This window comes from Pleurodeles waltl, chromosome 6, assembly GCF_031143425.1.
Source record: "Pleurodeles waltl isolate 20211129_DDA chromosome 6, aPleWal1.hap1.20221129, whole genome shotgun sequence".
Lineage (NCBI taxonomy): Eukaryota > Metazoa > Chordata > Amphibia > Caudata > Salamandridae > Pleurodeles > Pleurodeles waltl.
Window position 1 is genome coordinate 1,217,900,044 of NC_090445.1, and position 24,618 is coordinate 1,217,924,661.

At 45.8% G+C, this 24,618-nt stretch overlaps 1 protein-coding gene across 3 annotated transcripts in view; it reads right to left on the reverse strand.

Moving 5' to 3' along the window:
- HNRNPH3 (heterogeneous nuclear ribonucleoprotein H3) overlaps positions 1-6,185 on the reverse strand; it is a 62,378-nt gene extending 56,193 nt beyond the window's left edge. The window contains exons 1-3 of one of the 3 annotated variants that reach the window (XM_069240525.1): positions 6,047-6,183; positions 4,441-4,534; positions 3,782-3,937 (exon numbers count right to left, since the gene is read on the reverse strand). In XM_069240525.1, coding sequence (XP_069096626.1) covers positions 3,782-3,937; positions 4,441-4,519 — 235 coding nt within the window. In that variant the 5' untranslated portion in view covers positions 4,520-4,534; positions 6,047-6,183. Of the gene's footprint in view, positions 1-3,781; positions 3,938-4,440; positions 4,535-6,046 lie in introns of all 3 variants that reach the window. The other 2 variants (XM_069240526.1, XM_069240527.1) reach the window with 2 other exon arrangements.
- Positions 6,186-24,618: the final 18,433 nt, after the last annotated feature.

Below are 24,618 nucleotides of genomic sequence, written 5' to 3' on the forward strand. Positions count from 1 at the left end.
ACTTTGCCCTAATTTTAACAAAGGTCAATGAAATTCCACCGACCAGTCTGGTGGAACCCAGGGATGGATTCCGGCCGTGGGGGACCTGCAAAGAAAGGGGAGAGGCCAGCACCCAGGGAGGTGTCCAGGTGGCAATGGCCATCCCCCTAAAAGAGGGAGTTCGTGCAGGACAGTGGAAGAGGAAATCCGGCTTTGGGGGGGGGGGGGCCTCAGAATTCGATGGAGATCTCAGGAGTTGCCTGCAAGCTGTCCCTCGGTCACCCGATTGTGGGAGGGTAAGTGAGACCAGCCAGGTCAACAACAAGCACTGGCCAGTACAAATATATGCAGAAAAGTTTGCAAAGTAGTTGTGGACCTGCAAGGGCCAGGAGACACTACCCAGGTGGGGGGGGGGGGGGGGGAAGAGACAGCTGGCCCCCAGCACACAAGAAGGCCAACGGAAGTTGATTGAGCCCCCACAAATGGCCCACAGGTGCCAGACACAAAAGTCCTTACTAGTCCAGCAAAGTGGAAGTCCCACATCACAGGAACAGATCTTAGGTTTGCAGAGTGCTAGGGGCCGGGGCTTCTTGAGGCAGATCTCCCCCAGAGGAAAAGCCAACAAGTCTTGGTAAATGCAACAGTAGCTGTGCACATGGGTGCCAGCCTAGTGGCAGAAGAAAGGGCCTATAGTCTCCTAACTTGGATACATGCAGGGTCTTCAGATGTACAGAGACAACAGACCCCACCAACTGGTCAATGATGCCTTGAGGTACCTGCAGTTGCAGGGGGAGTGACTCCTTCACTCCAAGGGAGATTCCTTCTTGCTTCCTGGGGCAAGCAGAGCCCTTATGAACATGAGGATGCACATCCTTGGAAGCTGCACAATCCTTGTGGGATCGACAAACAATGTTGCATGGGAACCTCCCACCAGAAGCAGACCTGTACACTTCTGTTGAAGATCAGCAGTAGTTCCAGAGCAGATGTCTTGTAGAGTTGCTTCTAGAGTCGTTCTTGATGAATCCGAAGACCCACCAGCAAGAACTCCCCTAAGTAACCCTAGAAGTGATGAGGGCACCAAGTGTTCTGCTCCTCTGGCCCCAGCCTGGCTTATCAGCAGGGGGGGCAGAACAGTGCCTGTGGTCAGCAGCAGCATCAGATGACAGCTGGACCTTGCGAGGCTGCACAGGCAGAACCTGCCTTATGGCAATGACAAGCCTGCAGTCATGGTTTGCATGGGTGCCCATGGGTGGCTTAATACAGGCTGCAACACATAGGGAAGCCCTGGTGTTCTAATGCCCTGGATACCATATACTAGCTACTTACATGGTGCACTAGTATGCCAATTGTGGGTCTAAAAGGTAACCAACAACTAAATTTAGAGGCAAGAGCACAGTCACTATGGTCCTGGGTAGCAGGTTCCCAATGAACTACAGTCCACGCACCAGGCAAAAAGTGAGGCGTGACTATGCCAGAAAGGTGGCACTTTCCCACAACTATAAATATAAGTTGGAAAAGCATTAACATATGGACCTAAACTAGACAATTCAATTCCCTGCTCCATAAAGTAAACAGACAAAGGGTTTGTACCTACTTGACACAAGGAGAAAATAAATGTGAAAACATGTTGTCCGACACCAAACTATGTCCTGGGTGCCGTGCTATAGGAACCCAGGACGCAAAACTGTCCAGGAACAGCAGTCCAGTGCTGCTCATCACTACAACCCTCCCATAAAAGATGTCTATGCCACAGACAGACTATTTTAACAACCCCTTTGGTGGAGGTGTGTGTGTGTGGGGGGGGGGGGAACAAACAAAAACATTAAAAAAGATAAAACAAACAATCAAGCCTCTGTATTAATCAGGGAGGGGTCTAGTCCCAGTGGGTAGGAGGCATGACAACATGTAAAACTGTTGTGGCCACAGTTCAGCAGGATAAATAAAGCAGAGCAGCTGATACTAAGCAATGCTAGTGTGCAGTTCCTTGCACACAATCATGAAACCAAGAACTGGAACAAGCTACCAGCACCAGAGGTAAGAAAAAAAAAATATATATACACATTTAGGATCAGGGAAACTAGGGATACGATTTTCCTGAGTTGCCTCATGGGGAAAAAAAAAAAAAAAAAAGAAAAAAAAAAGTCAAAGCATCAACCACTGGTATCTGGTTGAGCTGGACCAAAGTCAAAAGTCAAGGCAGACTGGAAGGTTTAAGTTTGAGCAGGTCCATCCAGCCTGTGGAGTTTCTCCCACAGTGAGTCACTGGCAAGCAAATTTCCTGGTAACCCATGTCCCATTACATATGAGCCAAGTACAAGAATGCAAAGACAGATTGTAGAACTGGTTTGTGCCAATTCCCATGCACAATACCGTTGACACGCGGCGCAAAATATAAACACTAAACATTTTATCTGTTAAGTTTGGTACACCGAGCTTACCAAAATGCACGAGGCAAAACTAACTAGAAACGAAAGAACATTGTATAGGTCTACGATACCATGTGATAGCCAAGCACTACCCACTTACAGAACTGCCTAGTAGCCATATGTGCCAGAAAAGCCACAGTAAGACCAGTTAAACACCCTTTCTAAGCAGAATTCAAGTTTTCTGAAACTACCCATGTATCTGTGGATGAAGATCTAGGTTTACAGGGGAAGGAAAAGATCAGCTGAAGAGAAAGCTTTGGAGCAGTGCAAATGATATCCCATGCCATGGTTCGCAGACGGCCAGTGGTTAGGGGAAAAGCCAACAAGCCTTGGTAAATGCAAGATGAGTTGCCAGACTGAAGAGGACCAGCAAGGTCAAAGGGACTCAGACCCTTGGAGGAGAGTCCAGGGTGACCCTCAACAGTTGGGAGCAATCAGAAGCAGTTGCAATGTAGCCCAATAAGCCCTCCTGGAGACTATCCTTACAAGGATGAAGTGGGGTCCAGGGCTACTCAGAGCCTGAAGATCCCTTGGAGCAGAAGACAACACGCTCTGGTTGCTGCAAGAGTAGTGGTGCGGTCCTGCAAGGACTAAGGGCTCAGCCTCCCAAGATGGACAGCGTCAGAGGACTACTCCAGACCACTACCTGTGATGCAGGAGAATATCTACGCAGCTGAATCTCGCTGTTGTAGGTGCCTGCAAAAGCAGGCTAGTGACTCCTTCGTGCAGCTTAAGTCCTGCCGACCCCAGAGGATGCACAGCCTTGGAAATGTTGCAGCTGGCAGAAGGAGCCAGGGAAACAATGTTGCAAGGAAAGGTAGTCTTGGGAGTTGCAGTTTGTCAGTTTCCAGAATAACCAGTTGCAGTTCTGGTGGCGAGGAGCAGACGTCCTGCCGGATCTTCTGACCCACCCACAAGGGAGTCTCTAAATAGCCCTATGCAAGGAGGGGACTGTGTGTGTGGGGTGGGTCAGAAGGGTCCAGCACAAGGGAAAAATGGCTTCCCACACTTACAATTTAGTTTGAGGGGCATCTCTGATCATGGAGGTGCCCTCACACACAGGGACCCACACCATGCCCTTCAGGTACTGTCTCGAAAATCCTGTGATTTTAAATAATCGTCTCGAAAATCCTGTGATTTTAAATAATCTAGTTAAGTACCACCATTAAATCTCACTCGCCACACCCAACGATTTATATACAATGAGAACGGCAATATGCTGCTAGATTGACTAATATAGGAAAACCATTGCTCAAAAACTAGCCAATCAAATCAATTCCGCAGGGCCTGGAAACACATCCATTAAAAAAAAAAATACGCTTACGTTCAGCAAACAGGCCAAACTTCAATAAACCAAAATACGGAAAATTAACCACCTTCTACATATCTATTTCCCATGTATTTACGGTCTTTTGCAAGGGCTTTTTTCACGTCTTCTGCAGTCTCGAACTCAACAAAAGCCTCTCCAGTAGGACGTCCCTCTTTGGAAATGGTGAAATGAATTCCATTAAGACCATCCGTTATGTTGCATTCTGTTGACATACAGAAAAAATAAAAATCTCAAACCCGTTTCGAATAAAAAAAAAAAAAAAAAAAAAAAAAAACGCAGAGTCCAATATCCACAAATCTGATTTCATGGATTTTTTTTTTTTTAACCGTCTAACGACTCCCACACCACCCCGATATAAGCCAGTAGTGCTATACGTGCCTTGCATATAGAACTATTGCACCCCAAAATGAATATCTTTCGCCAAGTACTTGTCCCCGACCAAGTGTGACATGCAATTCACGCCCACTTTACGTGCAATGGTCGGAATATCACGCATTAAGCAGTTTCCAACTCGCATAAACCGACGGCATCAAATTTAAACCATTTTACACTCGGGACTGCCGGTTCCCACCCCAGTTTAAGAATTAATGTTAACGTCTATAATTAAAAGCGTAAAAAGGTAAGACGAGTAAAAATCAGACTAATTAAATGAGAATGTATGCCATTAATAACGTTGTTACGATGGGTCCAATAGAACATACGCACCTGAAAAAAATTCCAGCACTTCTTCCTGCGTGCAGGACCACGGCAATCCTCGAATTTTTACTATATGTTCATCTGCCATTGTTAAACCTGTTGTCTACAAGGATAACGAATTTATAGTGAAAATATAGTAGGTTAATATATGTGTGTGTATATAAATATATATATATTTTTTTTTTATAAGCATATATCCAGTCAAAAAGACTTAGATACATAGATTGGGCATGAACGTTTAATTGTAGCATCTACTAGACTGCAATGGAAAGTTTCGCATACGAACTATTCACACAATAAGCCTCAACCTTATGTAAGATATCGTAAAAGCCCACACAAACTTAGTCATATATTCCAAAGCACCAATTTAGTTCACAGCAGGCGAAAAATATACACACACCTACCACCAATCCAGTCAATATGGCCAATGCCAGACTTAAGCGGACATGGTTGGCGAAACCTAGCCGTATATCTTAAATTTTAACCTACTCCAATTTATATGCATTAAAAAAATGGCTTTTTTAACGGGACCTTCGCATTTGACGCCATAAGGTGCCCCGTGTTGGTGCTAATCTCAGTAAAGTGAGAAGTCACATTACCTGTACATATTTAGCGAACTCGCGTTACGAATAATAGGCACCCGTAAGTGACTAATATCCCCTACTTAAATCAGGGCTCATCAGCCCCGAAAACGTTATCTCAATAAAACAAAACGAGTAAATCAGCTCAAGTGCATCACTTCATTAAGAGTACGAAAATCATCAAAACACTAGAGTCACCAGGCGCCCCAGTTTTTCACCAGCTTTATACAAAAGGTATATCACCAGCTGTTCCGTCAGAATCAGGTCACAGCTATTAATCAGAGCTACAGATTTTATTCTCGTCTGCTTTTATAATGATAATCGCTGGCATTCTGTACCCTTCGGATCATGTCGAGTTATGCCTATTTTTTTGCGAAAGGTTCGGGTCTGCGGCTTTTAAAATCTGGTCACCCTATCAAACACTGGGTCATTTCAACAATATCACCGATATCTTGTGGTAACATATGGGGCACTACACTGCACCACATACTGATCCAGTAGCACATTTAATTCAGGAAAGGCAAAAGACTACGCTAGACTGGAATTATGGCCCGCGCACACAAGGGGTACCTGGAACTAGGTAAGTAAGCCCTTCGGAAAAGGGAGCTGCGCGTAATTGGCTTCTGCCGCTCTATAACTGAGAAGCCCAGATAGGCAAAACGAACGCATGATACAACCAGGCTTGTTTCAGAGACGAGGGCACGCCACCACTAGTAACACGCGGAATACCCGACTCAGTGTCACATCATTAAACACCGAGACACTTCTTTTACCATAAAGTGGCGCCAAAAGCCGGATTTAAAAGCAGTACACCGAAATGATGAACTGCGTGAAACGGCCAGAAATTAATGCAACGACGGAAAAAAAAGGCAAAATGGCGCGCGCGCGCGCGGCACAAACCAATGTCGCAGTAATAAGATACGTGTCTAATGGGTTCCAAATCGCTTCTTGTGCAATTCCAGGTATTAACTCAAAGAACGCAATAACATGCTTACAAGCAAAACAAGACGACAATTCGATACACACCGACTTACCTTTGAACAGGATATCTGGAATAACGAACTTCCTCAACGATCAGAGAAAGAAACTAACACCTCCTTCACCGTATATACAAGGTTCGTGGTAGGCGTTTTGATTGAAATACGCAGCGTGATGACGTCGGAAAATAGCTGCCCTCGCGAGACTTTCTGCTCGAATGAAGCTATGTTCGCTATTTGAACTAGAACCAAAACAAGTTAAGCACAACTATGGCGCACGCGGCCATTTTACCGCGGTCTAACGAAAATAAATACTTCATAAAATGGACGCTGTAAATATGGACGTCTCGAGTGTGATAAGACACGTGCGTCATGTTTTCTGCGAACAGTAAAATTGTCCTAATGTTTTCAGTAATCAGTCTAGGCCACAGAAAGGAATTATAATCTTATTACATTAATGAACACAATTTTTCAGTTCTATTAAGGACATGGATGCGAAGAGAGTGCATCTTTCACTGGTTTATTTCAACCAGCAGCCATGCAATAACGAAAGAGCAAGCATTTGCTATGCAATGGGTATTGCAATTGCTCGAGTAAGAGCTACAGGCGTTATAAATTCCTACCTGGACTTTTCTTGCCATATAAATTGAAAATGAAAGTAAAACAATCAACATCAGTGAGAGAGCGTAGCTTATACAATCTATATTAACATGAAATGTTTATGAATTAATGTGTGATAATGCTACTTAGAAACTATATTAATATGCTTTGCTAAAACGCGTGCTTGAAATGTGCCCACGGGGAGTGATCGCCATTGTATACGGGGACTAATAAAAATGACTATTGTTGATGAGTTCATATATTAGAGGGTAGTTTTATACTAATTATTAATGATTATGTTATGAAAATGCTGTAAATAAATCAGTAGGCCTTAAGTTAGCATGAGCCGTAGCCTAGCTGCCTGGCTCTCATATTAGATGTATTTTTCCTAACGTGCAGTGTGCTGACTCGCTAAAGGACATGAACTCTTGTTTTCTTCAAACTAGAAGCTGAATGTAACTATAGTAGATCCGTTCTCATGAAGTTCACCGCGCTTGTAGAAAATGTATTAACCAAATGCAACAGTGTAGACTAATGTTAAATACAAGGTCATCCAAACCGGTACAGACAATGGAGCTACTGACCGAAGATGCACAAAGAATTACAAAAGGATGAAATCATACCGGACATTCTACCTCTGAAGACGTCAATCATATGGACCAATAAAATGTCTGAGAACGAATGCGGGGTAAAAGTTTTAATGACATAATACAATTTTAACTGGGTAAATGATAGTGGGGTGCAGCCCATTGACCAATTAGATTTTAGGAGAATGTACAACAAAAAAGGGATAAAAACCTAAGGCACACGGAAGTGATTAGAATGGTTAGGGAAATGCTGGTGATATGATCCAGAGACGTTGTCACTCTGTTTGGTGACTTGCTGATTTTACTTAGAATAATCCTTGTCCTTAGATTGCCCATTTACACTTTACCTCCTTATGAGGGAAATGCCCCTTTGCGCCTGAACTGAGTTCCTGACTGATGGTGAATCAACTGATGACCTGAGGACAAAGACTGAACCTGAGTGCTGAGTCAAACCTTGGAGGGTAACTTTATGACAATTACATTGTGATTGTCTGTTTGCTTTTCCTTTCTAGGTACCAACTGCTTCTCCTTTGACACAGACCATAGCTAGATGTTTTCAAAATTGGTGTTATAAATTGTTTTGCATGAAGCTCAAAATGCCAATGCTAATTAGAGGTTAGTTGAGAGGGGTTTACTAAACTGATGCAAATGGACAAATGACTGAATTAATGCTTTGTTAACAAAACTCTGCTAAGGATAGTTTATGTTTACGCTGTGTTATATTCTGATGTTTGTGATCCTTGCATTGATAAAATCTTATAAGAGTTGCCATATCGTGACTATGCTATTGTGTTTCTTGGTTTTGAGGCTAACCAATTTGCTAGTAGTATTGTAACTGATAGGGAATAAAATCACTAAAATTATACTACACTGGTGTGGTTATTCATGACTGAAAGGTCATGGTGGTGTTCTGAGTCTAACTAAATGTCATTGACTAAAGTAAAATACATTGTGGTAATAAGTATTGATGATATTATTGATGAATTGCTTGACATGTTGATTAGCTATCTCGTCCTAAGGTGTCTCTCAACTGGGTCAAAAGATTCATTGGCCTAAAACGACTCCTAATGTGGAATAATTTATCCTAAAGGGATGCGTTAGCAGTTCTGGTAGAAGAGCGACGGTTAGGCCCTTTGGGGCCCTAGGACGGAGAATCATTGTTTAATTTTGTTTGCTGAGATAATGCAAATTGGAGGTATGTAGTGTTTCTAAATTCCTCATGACTTTCCCGGAATCTCAGAGCCTGCCTAAGTGAGTTGGGAATGATCTCGGCATTTTAGAATGTGTAGTGTAGGAGTTGCGCTTGCTCAGCTTATGCATTTTGCAGGTGTTTTGTGAAATTTGGGTGTTTTTAGGACAGGTAATGTTGTTTTAGTAGGAGTGGGCATACTCCGCAGTATGAGAGTAGGGAAGTCGGCGAACTTCATATGAGTGTGGCGCTTTGTGCTAAAAAATTATCCACTTGGGTGGTTGGTAATGTATGGACCCGTTGTGGTCTTAGACTCCGGAGTATTTTGACAAGTGTAGGAGACACTTGGGTTTATGTTGTAATTTGTGCGGTTTAATAGGTCAATCGGGCGTGGTTGACAAGTCGAGTTTGAGTCAAATTGTGTGTATGAAACCTTCGATGGAGATTTGGCAAGTTCTAAGGTGCACTAGGACAAACCATTGACAAGTCGAGAGTAGGATTTGCGGGTCGAATTCTGCTTGCGGGTGCGGGAGCTGAGAAGGAGAGAGTAGCGGCCGAGGCTTCAAGTGAAATCTCTGTAAGGTTCTGAAGCTAATGTTACCCTTCCTGTAGTAAACCGGCAAATTTGGGTTTTTGTGGTTAAAGGTGCTTGCAATATAGTGCATTAGTTTGGTGTGAATCCAGAGTGAGGAGGACAAGCCGCAAGACTATGTCAGTTGCAGTGTGTGAGAGTGTGACGTCAGTGGTGCCATGCTGGGATAGGTCAGTTGCCGAGAGGGGTCGCAAACGGATTGGCAGCCGTCCGTGAGAGGCAATAGATAGAGAAAGGTGGGTGAAGAGTGTTCCGGGAATTAAAGTAACTTTCTAGTTAGATTCAAAACAAAATAAGAGATGAGAAAAATGATTTTTTTAAGGCTTTAAGAAGCGCTCTGAAAGGAGGCGCATACATTATGGAGAGTGAGGAGGAGCCTACACCATCTGAGGGTACTCCAGCTTATATAGTGATGGAGGAGAAGGGAGTCACGCCTTGCCTATGGATGAAGCAGTGGCGCAAACTCACAGAGAAGGATGGATGTTTAGCGTTTCCGAAGCACAGAACGTTCAATACGAGAATTTTAGAAAATTTGAGGTGGATGTTAAGTGTGCAGAAACCACCTCCGAGGCCAGCCCAGTTTGAGGCATTAGCAGTCTGGGATTTAATGGCCATACGACAAAGACAGCAGAAATCTGAGAGAAGATTGAAAAGGGCAGAAAAGACTTTAGCTGAGGCTAGATGGGACAACAAGAGCAAAATGTGGAGAAGGGGAATAGTTGGCGGACTCAAATTGTTTCCAGCAATAACACAGGAAGACGAGACACAGGGAGAGAAAGCCACTTGTAAAACAGACAAGAGCTCTAGCAAGCCAAAAGAGACTAAGAGGTCCTGGGTAGATGAAGATGAATCAGACAATGAAGAATTTCTAAATTAGTTGTTACATGATCGCCCGCCACCATATGCAATAAATGACAATGCCCGAGCACTAGTGCGGGTCCTGGGAACCAGCCGCAGAGTAAAGAAGTTACAAATACAGTGCAGACAAGTAATACAGGTTTGATACAGAATGGTGTCAGTGTACCCACTGCACCAGACATGCAGATACAGTTGCAACCTCCACCACAGATACAGAGCATTTATCCAGACGTCCCAGTAATAGAGACGACTACGAGTCTGATGGTGCCGCCTGATCCGATATATACAAAATCAAGGTTAGTGCAGATTGAGCCAACTCCACAATTGCTGCCCCAGCCACAGCAACCGCTAATTCCGGGTTATAGTCCAGCAGCAGGACCTCAGTTTGTACCTGCACCAGCCACAGTGAGTCAGGCTTTGGGAGTTACTGCTCCACAGAGTTTGGGACCGGGTCAGGCACCAGCTGCCATATCATTGCCAATTACTGTTGGTCCACCGGTACCATTGTATTCGCAGGGTAAACCTGGTGTGTGTGATCAGGGAACGATGAACCAAGAGGCAGTAAGAGGAGGGTTCACAGGAAGTCCCCAATTAATGGCACCAAGAGAGCAATCAGCTGAAGGACCCAGGTCTTTCCTAGACCTTAGTCCGATTGAAACACCTTTGGAGGCAAGGAGACCACCAGGGTTGGGTGTGCTGACCCCACAGACAATAAGTACAAACTCCTCGCAGTCACCATTGATGCATGCAGGGAACATTTCACTGCAAGGTTTCACTGTACAGCAGTTGAATGAGTGGTTAGAAAAGACTTATCCTTCACAAAATAGTGCGGTAACCACAGAAAAGCCAGAAAAAGAAGATTACCTGAATTTTGTGAGACTGGGAGTAGAAGCTGCGGAACTAGTGGACGGGGCAATGGGGGTAAACAGATTAGAGTCATACACAGAAGCTGAATTGAGGTATCTGTGCCCCAAAATCACCAAAGAAGTGGGCAAGGTGCATCAGAGGTTGGCCAACCTGGCAGACAAATACAATATAGACATCGAGAATACTAAACATTTGAAAAGAAGCTACAGATTAGACTTTGCTTCTAAAGATTTTGAACACATGAGGTCTACCGGAATGAGGGCGCATCTTAAAGAGATACTGCAAAGCGCCCAAATCTGGGGAGCTTTAGAGAAATGGGAAGGCAGATGGGCAAAGAAGAGAAATAAAGAGAAAAGTGACAGTCCAGAATCAAATCCGGCTAAAGCTTCACCGGACACAGGGACAGTAAAGATGCTACCAATGAGAGAAACAGCTGGAGGGGTCCTAGTCCATGTACCGTGGTATAGAGGAGACATTCTGTCATTCACAAATGATTATCCCAGGTTGAGGGAAAAGCCAATGGAATGGTACCAGCAGACAGATAGGTTTGTGAAGCTTGCGAAATGTCTCTGGGGAGACTTGAATACCCTGTTTGAGATTATTGTGCCACCCGACTTATGGCTTGAGTGCAAGAGAGGTGTGGACTGGCCGACACAGGAACCGTCAAGCGATAAGGTGACTGGAGCACCATCTGAGGAGGTGATGAGGTACTATCATAAAGTGATTGACTTTTTGAAACAGAAAGTGTCGCCGAAAGTAACTGATTGGCAGAAAATAGATCGGACCTCACAGGAGGTCAAAGAGTCGAACCATGCTTATTATGAGAGGCTGTGGAAAGCGTTCAAGCATTATAGTGGCACTGAGACTATTGAGCCGAAAGACATGAATCATCTTGTGTTCAGATTTGTTGAAGGGTTAAGACCAGAGGTTAGTCAGATGATTAAGAATCATTTGATCTGTTGGCAAGCGAAGCCAATTGATGAGGTGTTGCAATATGCGAAATACTGCAGTGATGAGATTGAGTTGAAGCAGAGAAAAGTTGAAGGAGAAAGTGATGGTGATGCAGATTAGGGCAGCGCAAGCAGGGATGCAGGGAAATGGAATCCAGCAGATGGTACAGCAGCAACCGCAAGGGAATGGCATGTTTCAGGCACAGCCAACAGGCCGAGGTCGGGGTTTTGTGAATCGCGGTCCAGACTTGAATACTGTTGTGGTTCAAAATGATGCGCAGGGGATGAAAAAGATGTCACCATGTCACGCGTGCGAGGGTGTGGGGCATTGGAAGCCGGAATGCCCAAATGTGGTGCAGGATGGTGTCATTCAACAAAGCATTGATGTCGGTACATTTCAAAATAGGAGGGGTCCAAAAATGAGGGGTCAAAATCAGAACTTCCAGAATTACATGGTTCAGATGCACGGGTTACAACCCATGAAGCAAATGCAAATGCTGCGTGTTCAACCAGCACAAATGCAGCACGTACAACAGCAGGTTCCCCTGGTACCTAGACAGCAAATGCAATTACCACTAGCTCCAATGGGACAGCAACAAGTGATGCTTTCTCAGCAGGTCACAGGCCAAATGATGAGTCAAAATAACACAGTGCAGCAGTTCCCATTGCATGGTGAAGATGGAATAAAGGATGAATGGTCGGATGATATTTCAGACAGTGAGGAGTGCAGACTTGCAGCATCCCTAGAAGTAGATCAGAGGGGACCCTATGTGGAGGGAAAGGTGATGGGTCACAAGGTTTCATTCCTGGTTGACACAGGAGCTACAAGCTCTACAGTCAGAAGTGCAGAGGTGCCAAAACTGCTATTTTGAGGGCGTACCATAAGAGTGGTAGGAGTAGCAAACCAGAATTTGACAAACCAGAGTACAGATCCAGTTCAAGTTGAGATTGGTAACTTCCAGGGACTGCATAAGTTTGTGGTCTGTGAGTCTAGTCCTGTGTCCTTACTGGGAAGGGACTTACTGTGCAAGACGAAATGTTCGATCACCTGTTCCAACGAAGGGATTGAAGTGCAGACAAACAGTGATGATGAAGGGGATGATAGTCAGTTCTCAGAGTTAGAGACGGAGACCGCAAATGAGGAATACCCTTTGATAACTCTATTCCCGATGCTTAGAGTGACTGACTGAATTGCAGGGAACCCGTGACTGAGAAGGTATGGGACCTGACAGGAAAGGAAGTAGGACTGATAAAAGGAGTAGAACCAGTTAAAGTGCAGGTTAAATCAAATGCAGTGTTTCCTCAGTGTAGGAAAGTACCACCTTGCCTGGCATGTTACCCCCATATTTCACTGTATATATGTTGTTTTAGTCTATGTGTCACTGGGACCCTCCCAGGCAGGGCCCCAGTGATCATAAGTATGTGCCCTGTATGTGTTCCCTGTGTGATGCCTAACTGTCTCACTGAGGCTCTGCTAACCGGGGTCTCCAGTGCAGCTGCTGCTGCTGCCAACCCCTCAGACAGGTTTCTGCCCTCCTGGGGTCCAGGCAGCCCTGGCCCAGGAAGGCAGAACAAAGGACTTCCTCTGAGAGAGGGTGTAACACCCTCTCCCTTTGGAAATAGGTGTGAAGGCTGGGGAGGAGTAGCCTCCCCCAGCCTCTGGAAATGCTTTGATGGCACAGATGGTGTCCATCTCTGCATAAGCCAGTCTACACTGGTTCAGGGATCCCCCAGCCCTGCTCTGGCGTGAAACTTGACAAAGGAAAGGGGGAGTGACCACTCCTCTGACCTGCACCTCCCAGGGGAGGTGCCCAGAGCTCCTCGAGTGTGTCCCAGACCTCTGCCATCTTGGAAACAGGGGTGTCTGTGGCACACTGGACTGCTCTGAGTGGCCAGTGCCAACAGGTGACGTCAGAGGCTCCTTGGCTCCTTCTGATAGGCTCTTACCTCTCTTGGTAGCCAATCCTCCTTCCCAGGTCGCCAATCCTCCTTTTCTGGCTATTTCGGGTCTGTGCTTTGGGGATCTCACCAGATAACGAATGCAAGAGCTCACCAGAGTTCCTCTGCATCTCCCTCTTCACCTTCTGCCAAAGGATCGACCGCTGACTGCTCAGCACGCCTGCAAAACCGCAACAAAGTAGTAAGACGACTACTAGCAACCTTGTATCGTTTCATCCTGCCGGCTTTCTCAACTGTTTCCAGGTGGTGCATGCTCTTGGGGTAACCTGCCTCCTCCCTGCACCAGGAGCTCTGAAGAAATCTCCTGTGGGTCGACGGAATCTTCCCCCTGCAACTGCAGGCACCAAAAGACTGCATCATTGGTCCTTTGGGTCCCCTCTCAGCACAACAAGCGTGATCCCTGGAACTCAGCAACTCTGTCCAAGTGACTCCCACAGTCCAGTGACTCTTCAGTCCAAGTTTGGTGGAGGTAAGTCCTTGCCTCCCCACGCTAGACTGCATTGCCGGGTACCGCATGATTGAAGCTGCTCCTGCTCCTGTGAACTCTTCCAGGATTCCATTGAGCACTGCAAAACCGCAACAAAGTAGTAAGACGACTACTAGCAACCTTGTATCGTTTCATCCTGCCGGCTTTCTCAACTGTTTCCAGGTGGTGCATGCTCTTGGGGTAACCTGCCTCCTCCCTGCACCAGGAGCTCTGAAGAAATCTCCTGTGGGTCGACGGAATCTTCCCCCTGCAACTGCAGGCACCAAAAGACTGCATCATTGGTCCTTTGGGTCCCCTCTCAGCACGACAAGCGTGATCCCTGGAACTCAGCAACTCTGTCCAAGTGACTCCCACAGTCCAGTGACTCTTCAGTCCAAGTTTGGTGGAGGTAAGTCCTTGCCTCCCCACGCTAGACTGCATTGCCGGGTACCGCATGATTTGCAGCTGCTCCTGCTCCTGTGAACTCTTCCAGGATTCCATTGAGCACAGCCAAGCCTGGGTCCTCGACACTCCTTCCTGCAGTGCACAACCTTCTGAGTTGTCCTCTGGTGTCGTGGGACTCCCTTTTGTGACTTCGGGTGGACTCCAGTTCACTTTTCTTCCAAGCGCCTGTTCAGGTACTTCTGCAGGTGCTGCCTGCTTCTGTGAGGGCTCCCTGAGTTGCTGGGTGCCCCCTCTGTCTCCTCCTCCAAGTGGCGACATCCTGGTCCCTCCTGGGCCACAGCAGCACCCAAAAACCTCTACTGCAACCCTTGCAGCTAGCAAGGCTTGTTTGCAGTCTTTCTGCGTGGGAACACCTCTGCAAGCTTCTTGCGACGTGGGACATCCATCCTCTAAAGGAGAAGTTCCTAGTCCTCTTCTTTCTTGCAGAACTCCAAGCTTCTTCCAACAGGTGGCAGCTTCCTTGCACCCTCAGCTGGCATTTCCTGGGCTCCTGCCCACTCTCGACACTGTCGCGACTATTGGACTTGGTCCCCTTATCTTACAGGTACTCAGGTCCGGAAATCCACTGTTGTTGCATTGCTGGTGTTTGTTCTTCCTGCAGAATCCCCCTATCACGACTTCTTGGGGGTTGTAGGTGCACTTTACACCTAACTTTCAGGGTCTTGGGGTGGGCTATTTTTCTAACCCTTACTGTTTTCTTACAGTCCCAGCGACCCTCTACAAGCTCACATAGGTTTGGGGTCCATTCGTGGTTCGCATTCCACTTTTGGAGTATATGGTTTGTGTTGCCCCTATACCTATGTGCTCCTATTGCAATCTACTGTAACTTTACACTGCTTGCATAACTTTTCTTGCTATTATCTGCATAATTTTGGTTTGTGTACCTATATCTTATGTATATAACTTATCCTCATACTGAGGGTACTCACGGAGATACTTTTGGCATATTGTCATAAAAATAAAAATAAAGTATTTTTAGTACTTCTGTGTATTGTGTTTTCTTATGATATTGTGCATATGACACCAGTGGTATAGTAGGAGCTTTACATGTCTCCTAGTTCAGCCTAAGCTGCTTTGCCATAGCTACCTTCTATCAGCCTAAGCTGCTAGAAACACCTCTTCTACACTAATAAGGGATAACTGGACCTGGCACAAGGTGTAAGTACCTCTGGTACCCACTACAAGCCAGGCCAGCCTCCTACACTCAGGTACCGCAGTACCACATGGCACAAGATGTCCGTATTCAGGTGTCACAAATAATTGCAGACTTTGTAAAGCAAGGAGTTCTGAAAGAAGTGATGAGCAGCCCATGTAATTCACCAATAATGGGTCTGAAAAAGCCTTGTGGGAAGGTTCGAATTGTGCAGGACTTGAAGAAAATAAATGAGATTTTGGTAAAATGTTGCCCTATAGTGCCGAACCCAGCAGTGATCATGTTTCAGGTTCCGTGTGATGCAGAGTGGTTCACCGTTGCAGACCTGTCTCAAGCATTCTTTTCAGTGCCTCTTCATGAGAACAGCCAATTTCTCTTCAGTTCCAAATTCCTGGACAAGGTGTACAGTTGGTGCAGAATTCCTCAAGGGTTTTCTGAGTCACCGTCCATCTTGAATCAGATACTTAAAAAGGATCTGGAGGCATTAGAACTGCCTTTCAGTTCAACTCTGGTGCAGTACATTGATGATTTGTTGATTGCGTCCAGAACAAAAGACGACTGCAGGTATGAAACAATTGTCTTACTGAATCATTTGGGAAAGAACGGACAGAAAGTGTCCTCAAAGAAGCTGCAGTACTGTCAGAAAGAAGTGAAGTACTTAGGGCATTTGATTGAGAAGGGGTCTAGGAGAATATCAAAAGAAAGGGTGACAGACATACTGCAGATGAATCCCCGGACAACATAGAGAGATGTCAGAATGTTTTTGGGAATGGTGGGCTACTGTCGTCAGTGGATTCCCAACTTCTCGATTATCTCCAAGCCTTTGGTGAAGCTGACAGGTAAAGAAGTTAAGGATGACCCGGGTACCATAATCTTGTCTGAGGAAGAGATCGAGGCATTCATGGAACTGAGAGAATGCATGTGCAGAGTGCCAGCTTTGGGTATGCCTGATTACACGAAACATTTCCTACTGTTTTGTCATGAACCTGACACTTGTTCTTTGTCTGTCTTAACACAGGTCCATGGAGGTGCAAACTGCCCAGTAGCATATTTTTCAGCTACTTTAGACCCAGTCGCAGCAGCCTTACCGGGTTGTTTGCGTGCAGTTGCAGCAGTTGGTCAGAGCCTCACACAGTGTGAAGGCACAGTGATGGGACATCCCCTAACAGTAATGGTTCCACATTCAGTTGAAATTCTGTTAACCCGAACCAAGACGCAGCACATGACAAATGTTAGGTTAACGAGATATGAGAGCGTCATACTGGGGTCTCCCAATGTTTCTTTGAAAAGATGTACTGTATTGAACCCGGCAACTCTACTTCCTGTTGAAAATACTGAGATTAGTAATACAGAGGAAGTGGAACATGACTGTCTTGAGGTAACAGAACTATGCACCAAACCCAGGACCAAGACCTGACATTAAAGATACACAGTTGGAAGAAAATGACTACATTATATTTGTTGATGGGTCATGCTTGAGGGACTAAGTCGGAATACTGAGGGCTGGTTATGCCGTGTGTACAATCACCGGTATTCCAGAAGCTTCCTGGCTCGAAAGAGTGTACCTTGCACAAGTGTCTGAATTAATTGCCCTTACCCATGCATGACACGCAGCTGCAAACCTGAAGGTTACTATCTATACTGACAGCAGATACAGATTAGGAATCGTACATGATTTTGGCCAATTATGGTCACAAAGGGGTTTTATGACTTCTTCTGGCTCACCAGTGAAAAATGGGGAAAATATTAAGGATTTGTTGCATGCGATTCAGTTACCTCTTGAAATTGCCGTGGTGAAATGCAATGCTCATGTCAAGTCACAAGACTTCGTGTCAATGGGAAACGGCTATGCAGATCAAGTCACAAGGTTTTGCGCATTGAACTGTATATCGTCCAAGGAACAGTGGGAACTATTACCTGAAACTGAGAATGAAACATGCTTAAACTTTGCATTAAGAGTAGTTGTAAGGAAATGCCTCCTTGGCATGGTTACCCCCTGACTTTTTGCCTTTGCTGATGCTAAGTTTTGATTTGAAAGTGTGCTGAGGCCTGCTAACCAGGCCCCAGCACCAGTGTTCTTTCCCTAACCTGTACTTTTGTTTCCACAATTGGCACACCCTGGCATCCAGGTAAGTCCCTTGTAACTGGTACCCCTGGTACCAAGGGCCCTGATGCCAGGGAAGGTCTCTAAGGGCTGCAGCATATCTTATGCTACCCTGGGGACCCCTCACTCCGCACAGACACACTGCTTGCCAGCTTGTGTGTGCTAGTGGGGATAAAACGACTAAGTCGACATGGCACTCCCCTCAGGGTGCCATGCCAACCTCACACTGCCTATGCAGTATAGATAAGTCACCCCTCTAGCAGGCCTTACAGCCCTAAGGCAGGGTGCACTATACCATAGGTGAGGGCACAAGTGCATGAGCACTGTGCCCCTACAGTGTCTAAGCAAAACCTTAGACATTGTAAGTGCAGGGTAGCCATAAGAGTATATGGTCTGGGAGTCTGTCATGCACGAACTCCACAGCACCATAATGGCTACACTGAAAACTGTGAAGTTTGGTATCAAACTTCTCAGCACAATAAATGCACACTGATGCCAGTATACATTTTATTGTAACATACACCCCAGAGGGCACCTTAGAGGTGCCTCCTGAAACCTTAACCGACTATTCGTCTAGGCTGACTAGTTCTAGCAGCCTGCCACACACCAGACAGGTTGCTGGCCACATGGGGAGAGTGCCTTTGTCACTCTGTGGCTAGTAACAAAGCCTGTACTGGGTGGAGATGCTTATCACCTCCCCCTGCAGGAACTGTAACACCTGGCGGTGAGCCTCAAAGGCTCACCCCCTTTGTTACAGCACCACAGGGCACTCCAGCTAGTGGAGTTGCCCACCCCCTCCAGCCACGGCCCCACTTTTGGCGGCAAGGCCAGAGGAGATAATGAGAAAAACAAGGAGGAGTCACTGGCCAGTCAGGACAGCCCCTAAGGTGTCCTGAGCTGAGGTGACTCTGACTTTTAGAAATCCTCCATCTTGCAGATGGAGGATTCCCCCAATAAGGGAGAGGAATATGACCCCCTCCCCTTGGGAGGAGGCACAAAGAGGGTGTACCCACCCTCAGGGCTAGTAGCCATTGGCTACTAACCCCCCAGACCTAAACATGCCCTTAAATTTAGTATTTAAGGGCTCCCCAGAACCTAGGAACTCATATTCCTGCAACCTAAGAAGAAGAGGACTGCTAAGCTGAAAAACCCTGCAGAGAAGACGGAGACACCAACTGCTTTGGCCCCAGCTCTACCGGCCTGTCTCCCCCCTTCTAAAGACACTGCTCCAGCGACGCTCTCCCCAGGGACCAGCGACCTCTGAATCCCCAGAGGACTGCCCTGCATCTAGAAGGACCAAGAACTCCAGAGGACAGCGGCTCTGTTCACCCAAGGCTGCAACTTTGTAACAAAGGAGCAACTTTAAAACAACTTGCGTTTCCTGCTGGAAGCGTGAGACTTGCTACTCTGCACCCGACACCCCCGGCTCGACTTGTTGAGAACAAACACTTCAGGGAGGACTCCCCGGCGACTGCGAGACCGTGAGTAGCCAGAGTTGCCCCCCCTGAGGCCCCACAGCGACGCCTGCAGAGGGAATCCCGAGGCTCCCCCTGACCGCGACTGCCTGCTCCTCAGATCCCGACGCCTGGTAAAGACTCTGCACCCGCAGCCCCCAGGACCTGAAGGATCCGAACTCCAGTGCAGGAGTGACCCCCAGGAGGCCCTCTCCCTTGCCCAGGTGGTGGCTACCCCGAGGAGCCCCCCCCCTTGCCTGCCTGCATCGCTGAAGAGACCCCTTGGTCTCCCACTGATTTCTATTACAAACCTGACGCTTGTTTGCACACTGCACCCGGCCGCCCTGTGCTGCTGAGGGTGTACTTTCTGTGTGGACTTGTATCCCCCCCGGTGCCCTACAAAACCCCCCTGGTCTGCCCTCCGAAGACGCGGGTACTTACCTGCTGGCAGACTGGAACCGGGGCACCCCCTTCTCCATTGAAGCCTATGCGTTTTGGGCACCGCTTTGACCTCTGCACCTGACCGGCCCTGAGCTGCTGGTGTGGTAACTTTGGGGTTGCTCTGAACCCCCAACGGTGGGGTACTTTGGACCCAAACTTGAACCCCGTAGGTGGTTTACTTACCTGCAAAAACTAACAAACTCTTACTCCCCCCAGGCACTGTTGAAAATTGCAGTGTCTAGTTTTAAAATAGCTATATGTGATTTATGTGAAAACTGTATATGCTATTTTGCTAATTCAAAGTTCCTAAAATACCTACCTGCAATACCTTTCATTTGAAGTATTACATGTAAATCTTGAACCTGTGGTTCTTAAAATAAACTAAGAAAATATATTTTTCTATGCAAAAACCTATTGGCCTGGAATTGTCTTTGAGTGTGTGTTCCTCATTTATTGCCTGTGTGTGTACAACAAATGCTTAACACTACTCCTTTGATAAGCCTACTGCTCGACCACACTACCACAAAATAGAGCATTGGTATTATCTCTTATTGCCACTATCTTACCTCTAAGGGGAACCCTTGGACTCTGTGCATACTATTCCTTACTTTGAAATAGTGCATACAGAGCCAACTTCCTACAGTAGTTGATACATTAGATGAGCTAAGATCGCTGCAGGGCCGTGCTAGCAGGGAGTAGAAATGCTCCTGGCAGAGAATACAATGTGTACAGAGAGCTGACGACTTGTGGGTCTCAGAGGAGGGGAAGTTGGTTTTACCAAACAGCCTTTTGTCACAGTTTGCAAGGCTTTACCATGGTCAGGCACATCTTGGGAGAGACGCAATGATCAGATTATTAAAAATTGATTGGTTCAATCCAAAATTCAGACAAGCCGCAGAGGTTACCTGTCACAGGTGCATCACCTGTCAACAGATGAATGCGGGAAACGGGACTGTGGTGACTTTGAGCCACATAGGGAGAGCTGGAGGTCCGTTTAGCAAGATGCAAATGGATTTCATTGAGATGCCCATGTGTGGAGGTTTGAGGTACGTGTTGGTGATTGTGTGTGTTTTCAGTCACTGGATTGAAGCTTACCCTACACGTAGGAATGACAGTCTTTCAGAAGCAAAGTTGTTACTCAGAGAGCTAATACCATGGTTTGGATTTTCGGTCTCTTTAGAATCAGATAGGGGCAGACATTTCGACAATGAGGTGATTAAGCTCTTATGTGCTGCATTAGACATTGAGCAGAAGCTGCATTGTAGCTACCGCCCTGAAGCATCAGGACTAGTGGAACAGATGAATGGTACCTTCAAGTCGAAAATAGCAAAGATGTGCGCAGAATCAGTGATCCAGGGCACACCCTGAGAGCCGGTGACTGGGTGGTTGTCAAGAAGCACGAGAGGAAGTTGTGTTTGGAGCCACGTTGGAAGGGGCCATATCAAGTAATACTGACAACAACCACTGCTGTGAAATGTGCAGGCGTTCCAAATTGGATACATGCCAGTCACACAAAGAAGGTGACAAGTCCAACTGATGAGGAACTTGAAATGTCCGAAACAACAACTCCAGAGAAAGAACTCTCAGGGCTGGAGAATATTCAAAGGGGAACTGAGACTGAAGGAGAGCCCACTGAGGGCGGCTTAGTCCCTCAACCAGTAAACGAGTTTGAGAGAGGTGATGGTGAGCCTATCTCAGTAGAGGCAGCAGGAGAACCAAGACCAGGAGAGGTTCTCCCAGAAGTAGACGGATACGGGTTAGAACTTGAACCCATTGCAGACTTTGAAGACGAGAGGGAAGGAGCAGAAGGAAGACAAAGTACATCAACTCTTCTATATCGTCCTCAAGTTGATTGTTTGTTTCATATTATTCTGCTATCTGACTCTTTACAGATCATGGCTTACACTAGAGGTAGTAGCAAAAAGGGTAAGGTGTGTGGTTGGTTACGTATTATCTTAGGTATTGTATGTGCAATAATAATTGTAGGCGTGATTGTGGGAATGCCATGGTTGGATAAGAAAGTAACTAACAATGCTTCAAAACCTGAGACTGCTACACTAACACTGTGGGAAAAGTTTGAGCAGGATACAAAATACTTACATGCAGGAACTAACTCAAAAGGGGAACTCTCTACTAATGTTTTCTATTGCTTGCTGAATGAGTATTTTGACACAATGGATGCAAGAACTGTTATGTGTGTACAAAGATCCCTACATCGGTGCAAAAAGGGGTCATTTACCATAGTCTTCCACTAACCTATGGGATAAGTTGTAGCCTGTTACTAACAAGATTCTATAATCAGGAACACGTGCAATACTTTTATTCAAATTTAGATGTGGTGTTTCCCTTTGTGCCTGTGATTGAGTTTCTAAATAAGCTAGCTAAAGAGAATAGCATAAAATTGGTTAGGGCTTTTTTTGAGCCGACACTAACATTTGGGACAGCTTATGCGCACCGCAACAATCTGACCTGCTTATTAACACCTGTAGAAAAAAGCTTTCTAGATCATACTGATGATAGACACAAAGCTTTGAAGGAAAGGTTAGAAAAGGGGTTAGAAAAACGCACATATGCGAATGATTATGCTTACACAGCAATAAAAACGCAGGGCAAATTAGCTATAGATGCATTACATGTAGGTAGGCTTTGTATATGTAGGCCGAAATCTGAACACAACACTTTATTTGTGGGAATGAGTGAATGCAGGCATGTGTTTTTGTTTCAGAGTAAATGGACATTCATGTTAAATGGACAGGATCCATCGATCCCTGGGATCTATTACATATGTGGGCTTAATGCTTATTACCGTCTCCCTAAGGGATGGTGTGGGACGTGTTATTTGGGGATCGTTTCCCCAAAGATTTCCCAGATTGATGACTTAAAACAAATACCTAAAATGTCTGAGTTACAACATGATAGACAAAAGAGAGAGACAGCGGCTGCTGTTGTTCGTGACATATTTGGAGCCATAATTCCTTCAGTAGGGGTTATCTTAAACTCCATAAAGATTCGAAAGTTGTCTACTATTGTGGATAACATGCTGACAAACTTCATAGGGGCTATACTCCAGATGGATACTGAACTAGCTGCGGAGAGGGCTATGACTCTTCAAAATCGGCTTGCTTTAGACATTCTTTTAGCAAAGAGCGGCGGTGTCTGTAAGATGCTTAACAAGCGTCATTGTTGTGCTTTCATTCCTGACAATAGTAGAAAGATTAGAGGTATGCTTACTAACCTAACAAGAGATAGTGCAGATTTGAAGGAACTGAAGGAACATGGAGTTTGGGAGAAAGTGGGGAAAGGAATTGCCAGAGTAGGAAATTGGTTTAGTAATATTTGGAACGGGGTACTTGCAAAAATATTAGGGGGTCTACTGATTGTTCTGATTTGTTTATTGGGTTTATGGGGAGCATGCAAAATTAATGAAAGAATTAAGAAAATGTTTACAAAACGAAGCAAAAGAAATGAAGAAAATGAAAGGGAGAAAATGTTTAATGAAATTTGGGAAAGCTCACACAAAGGGCAAGATGTTGAAATGTGCATTATGCACAAGGTGAAAAATTGAAGTGAAAAGGGGAACTCTCTACTAATGAAGTGAAAGGTTGAAGGGAAAGGTTTGTGTGATGACAAAGGTCATCAGAGGAGGGACTGAGAAAGCGTAGTTTATATAATCAATATTAACATGAAATGTTTATGAATTAATGTGTGATAATGCTACTTAGAAACTATATTAATATGTTTTGCTAAAACGCATGCTTGAAATGTGCCCACGGGGAGTGGCCGTCAATTTATACGGGGACTAATAAAAATGACTAATGTTGATGAGTTCATATATTAGATGGTAGTTTTATACTAATTATTAATGATTATGTTATTAAAATGCTGTAAATAAATCAGTAGGCCTTAAGTTAGCATGAGCTGTAGCCTAGCTGCCTGGCTCTCATATTAAATGTATTTTTCCTAACGTACAATGTGCTGACTCGCTAAAGGACATGAACTCTTGTTTTCTTCAAACTAGAAGCTGAATGTAACTATAGTAGATCTGTTCTCATGAAGTTCACCGCGCTTGTAGAAAATCTATTAACCAAATGCAACAGTGTAGACTAACGTTAAATACAAGGTCGTCCAAACCGGTACGGACAATGGAGCTACTGACCGAAGATGCACAAAGAATTACAAAAGGATGAAATCATACCGGACATTCTACCTCTAAAGACGTCAATCATATGGACCAATAAAATGTCTGAGAACGAATGCGAGGTAAAAGATATTGGGGGTCAATACGACCCTGGCGGAAGGCGGAGAAGCGGTGGTAAGACCGCCAACAGGCTGGTGGTCTTTTTTTTGGAATTATGACCATGGCGGTTACTGCCATGGTTATCCGCCGGTTCTCCGTTCCGACCGCCGGGCTGGAGACCTGGGTCTCCAGCCCGGCAGCCGTCACTATACCGCCGGCGGTATTTGGACCTGGCTGACCGCCATGGATTTCATGTGGTTTGAAACCGCCAAGAAATCCATGGCGGTAAGCACTATCAGTGCCAGGGAATTCCTTCCCTGGCACTGATATGGGTCTCCCCCACCTCCCAGCCCCACCGACTCCCTCCCCTACACCTCCCACCGCCCCTGCAACCCCCAAAGGTGGCAGGGCCCCCCTTCCCACCCGACCCCCAACATCACATCACTCACTCACACACAACACGCACGCAGGCACCACCAACACACATACACGCGCACACACCTACATACATGCCAACATCCACACACACAGTCAGACACGCACTACCACATTCAAACATACACGCACACATCCATACAGACATACCCACAGACATACACGCACTCATTCCCAAACATGCAACACCCCCGCAAGCATACACGCACTCACACACCCCCTCTACATACACACACGCACACCCCATGCACGCACACAACACACAGCACCTC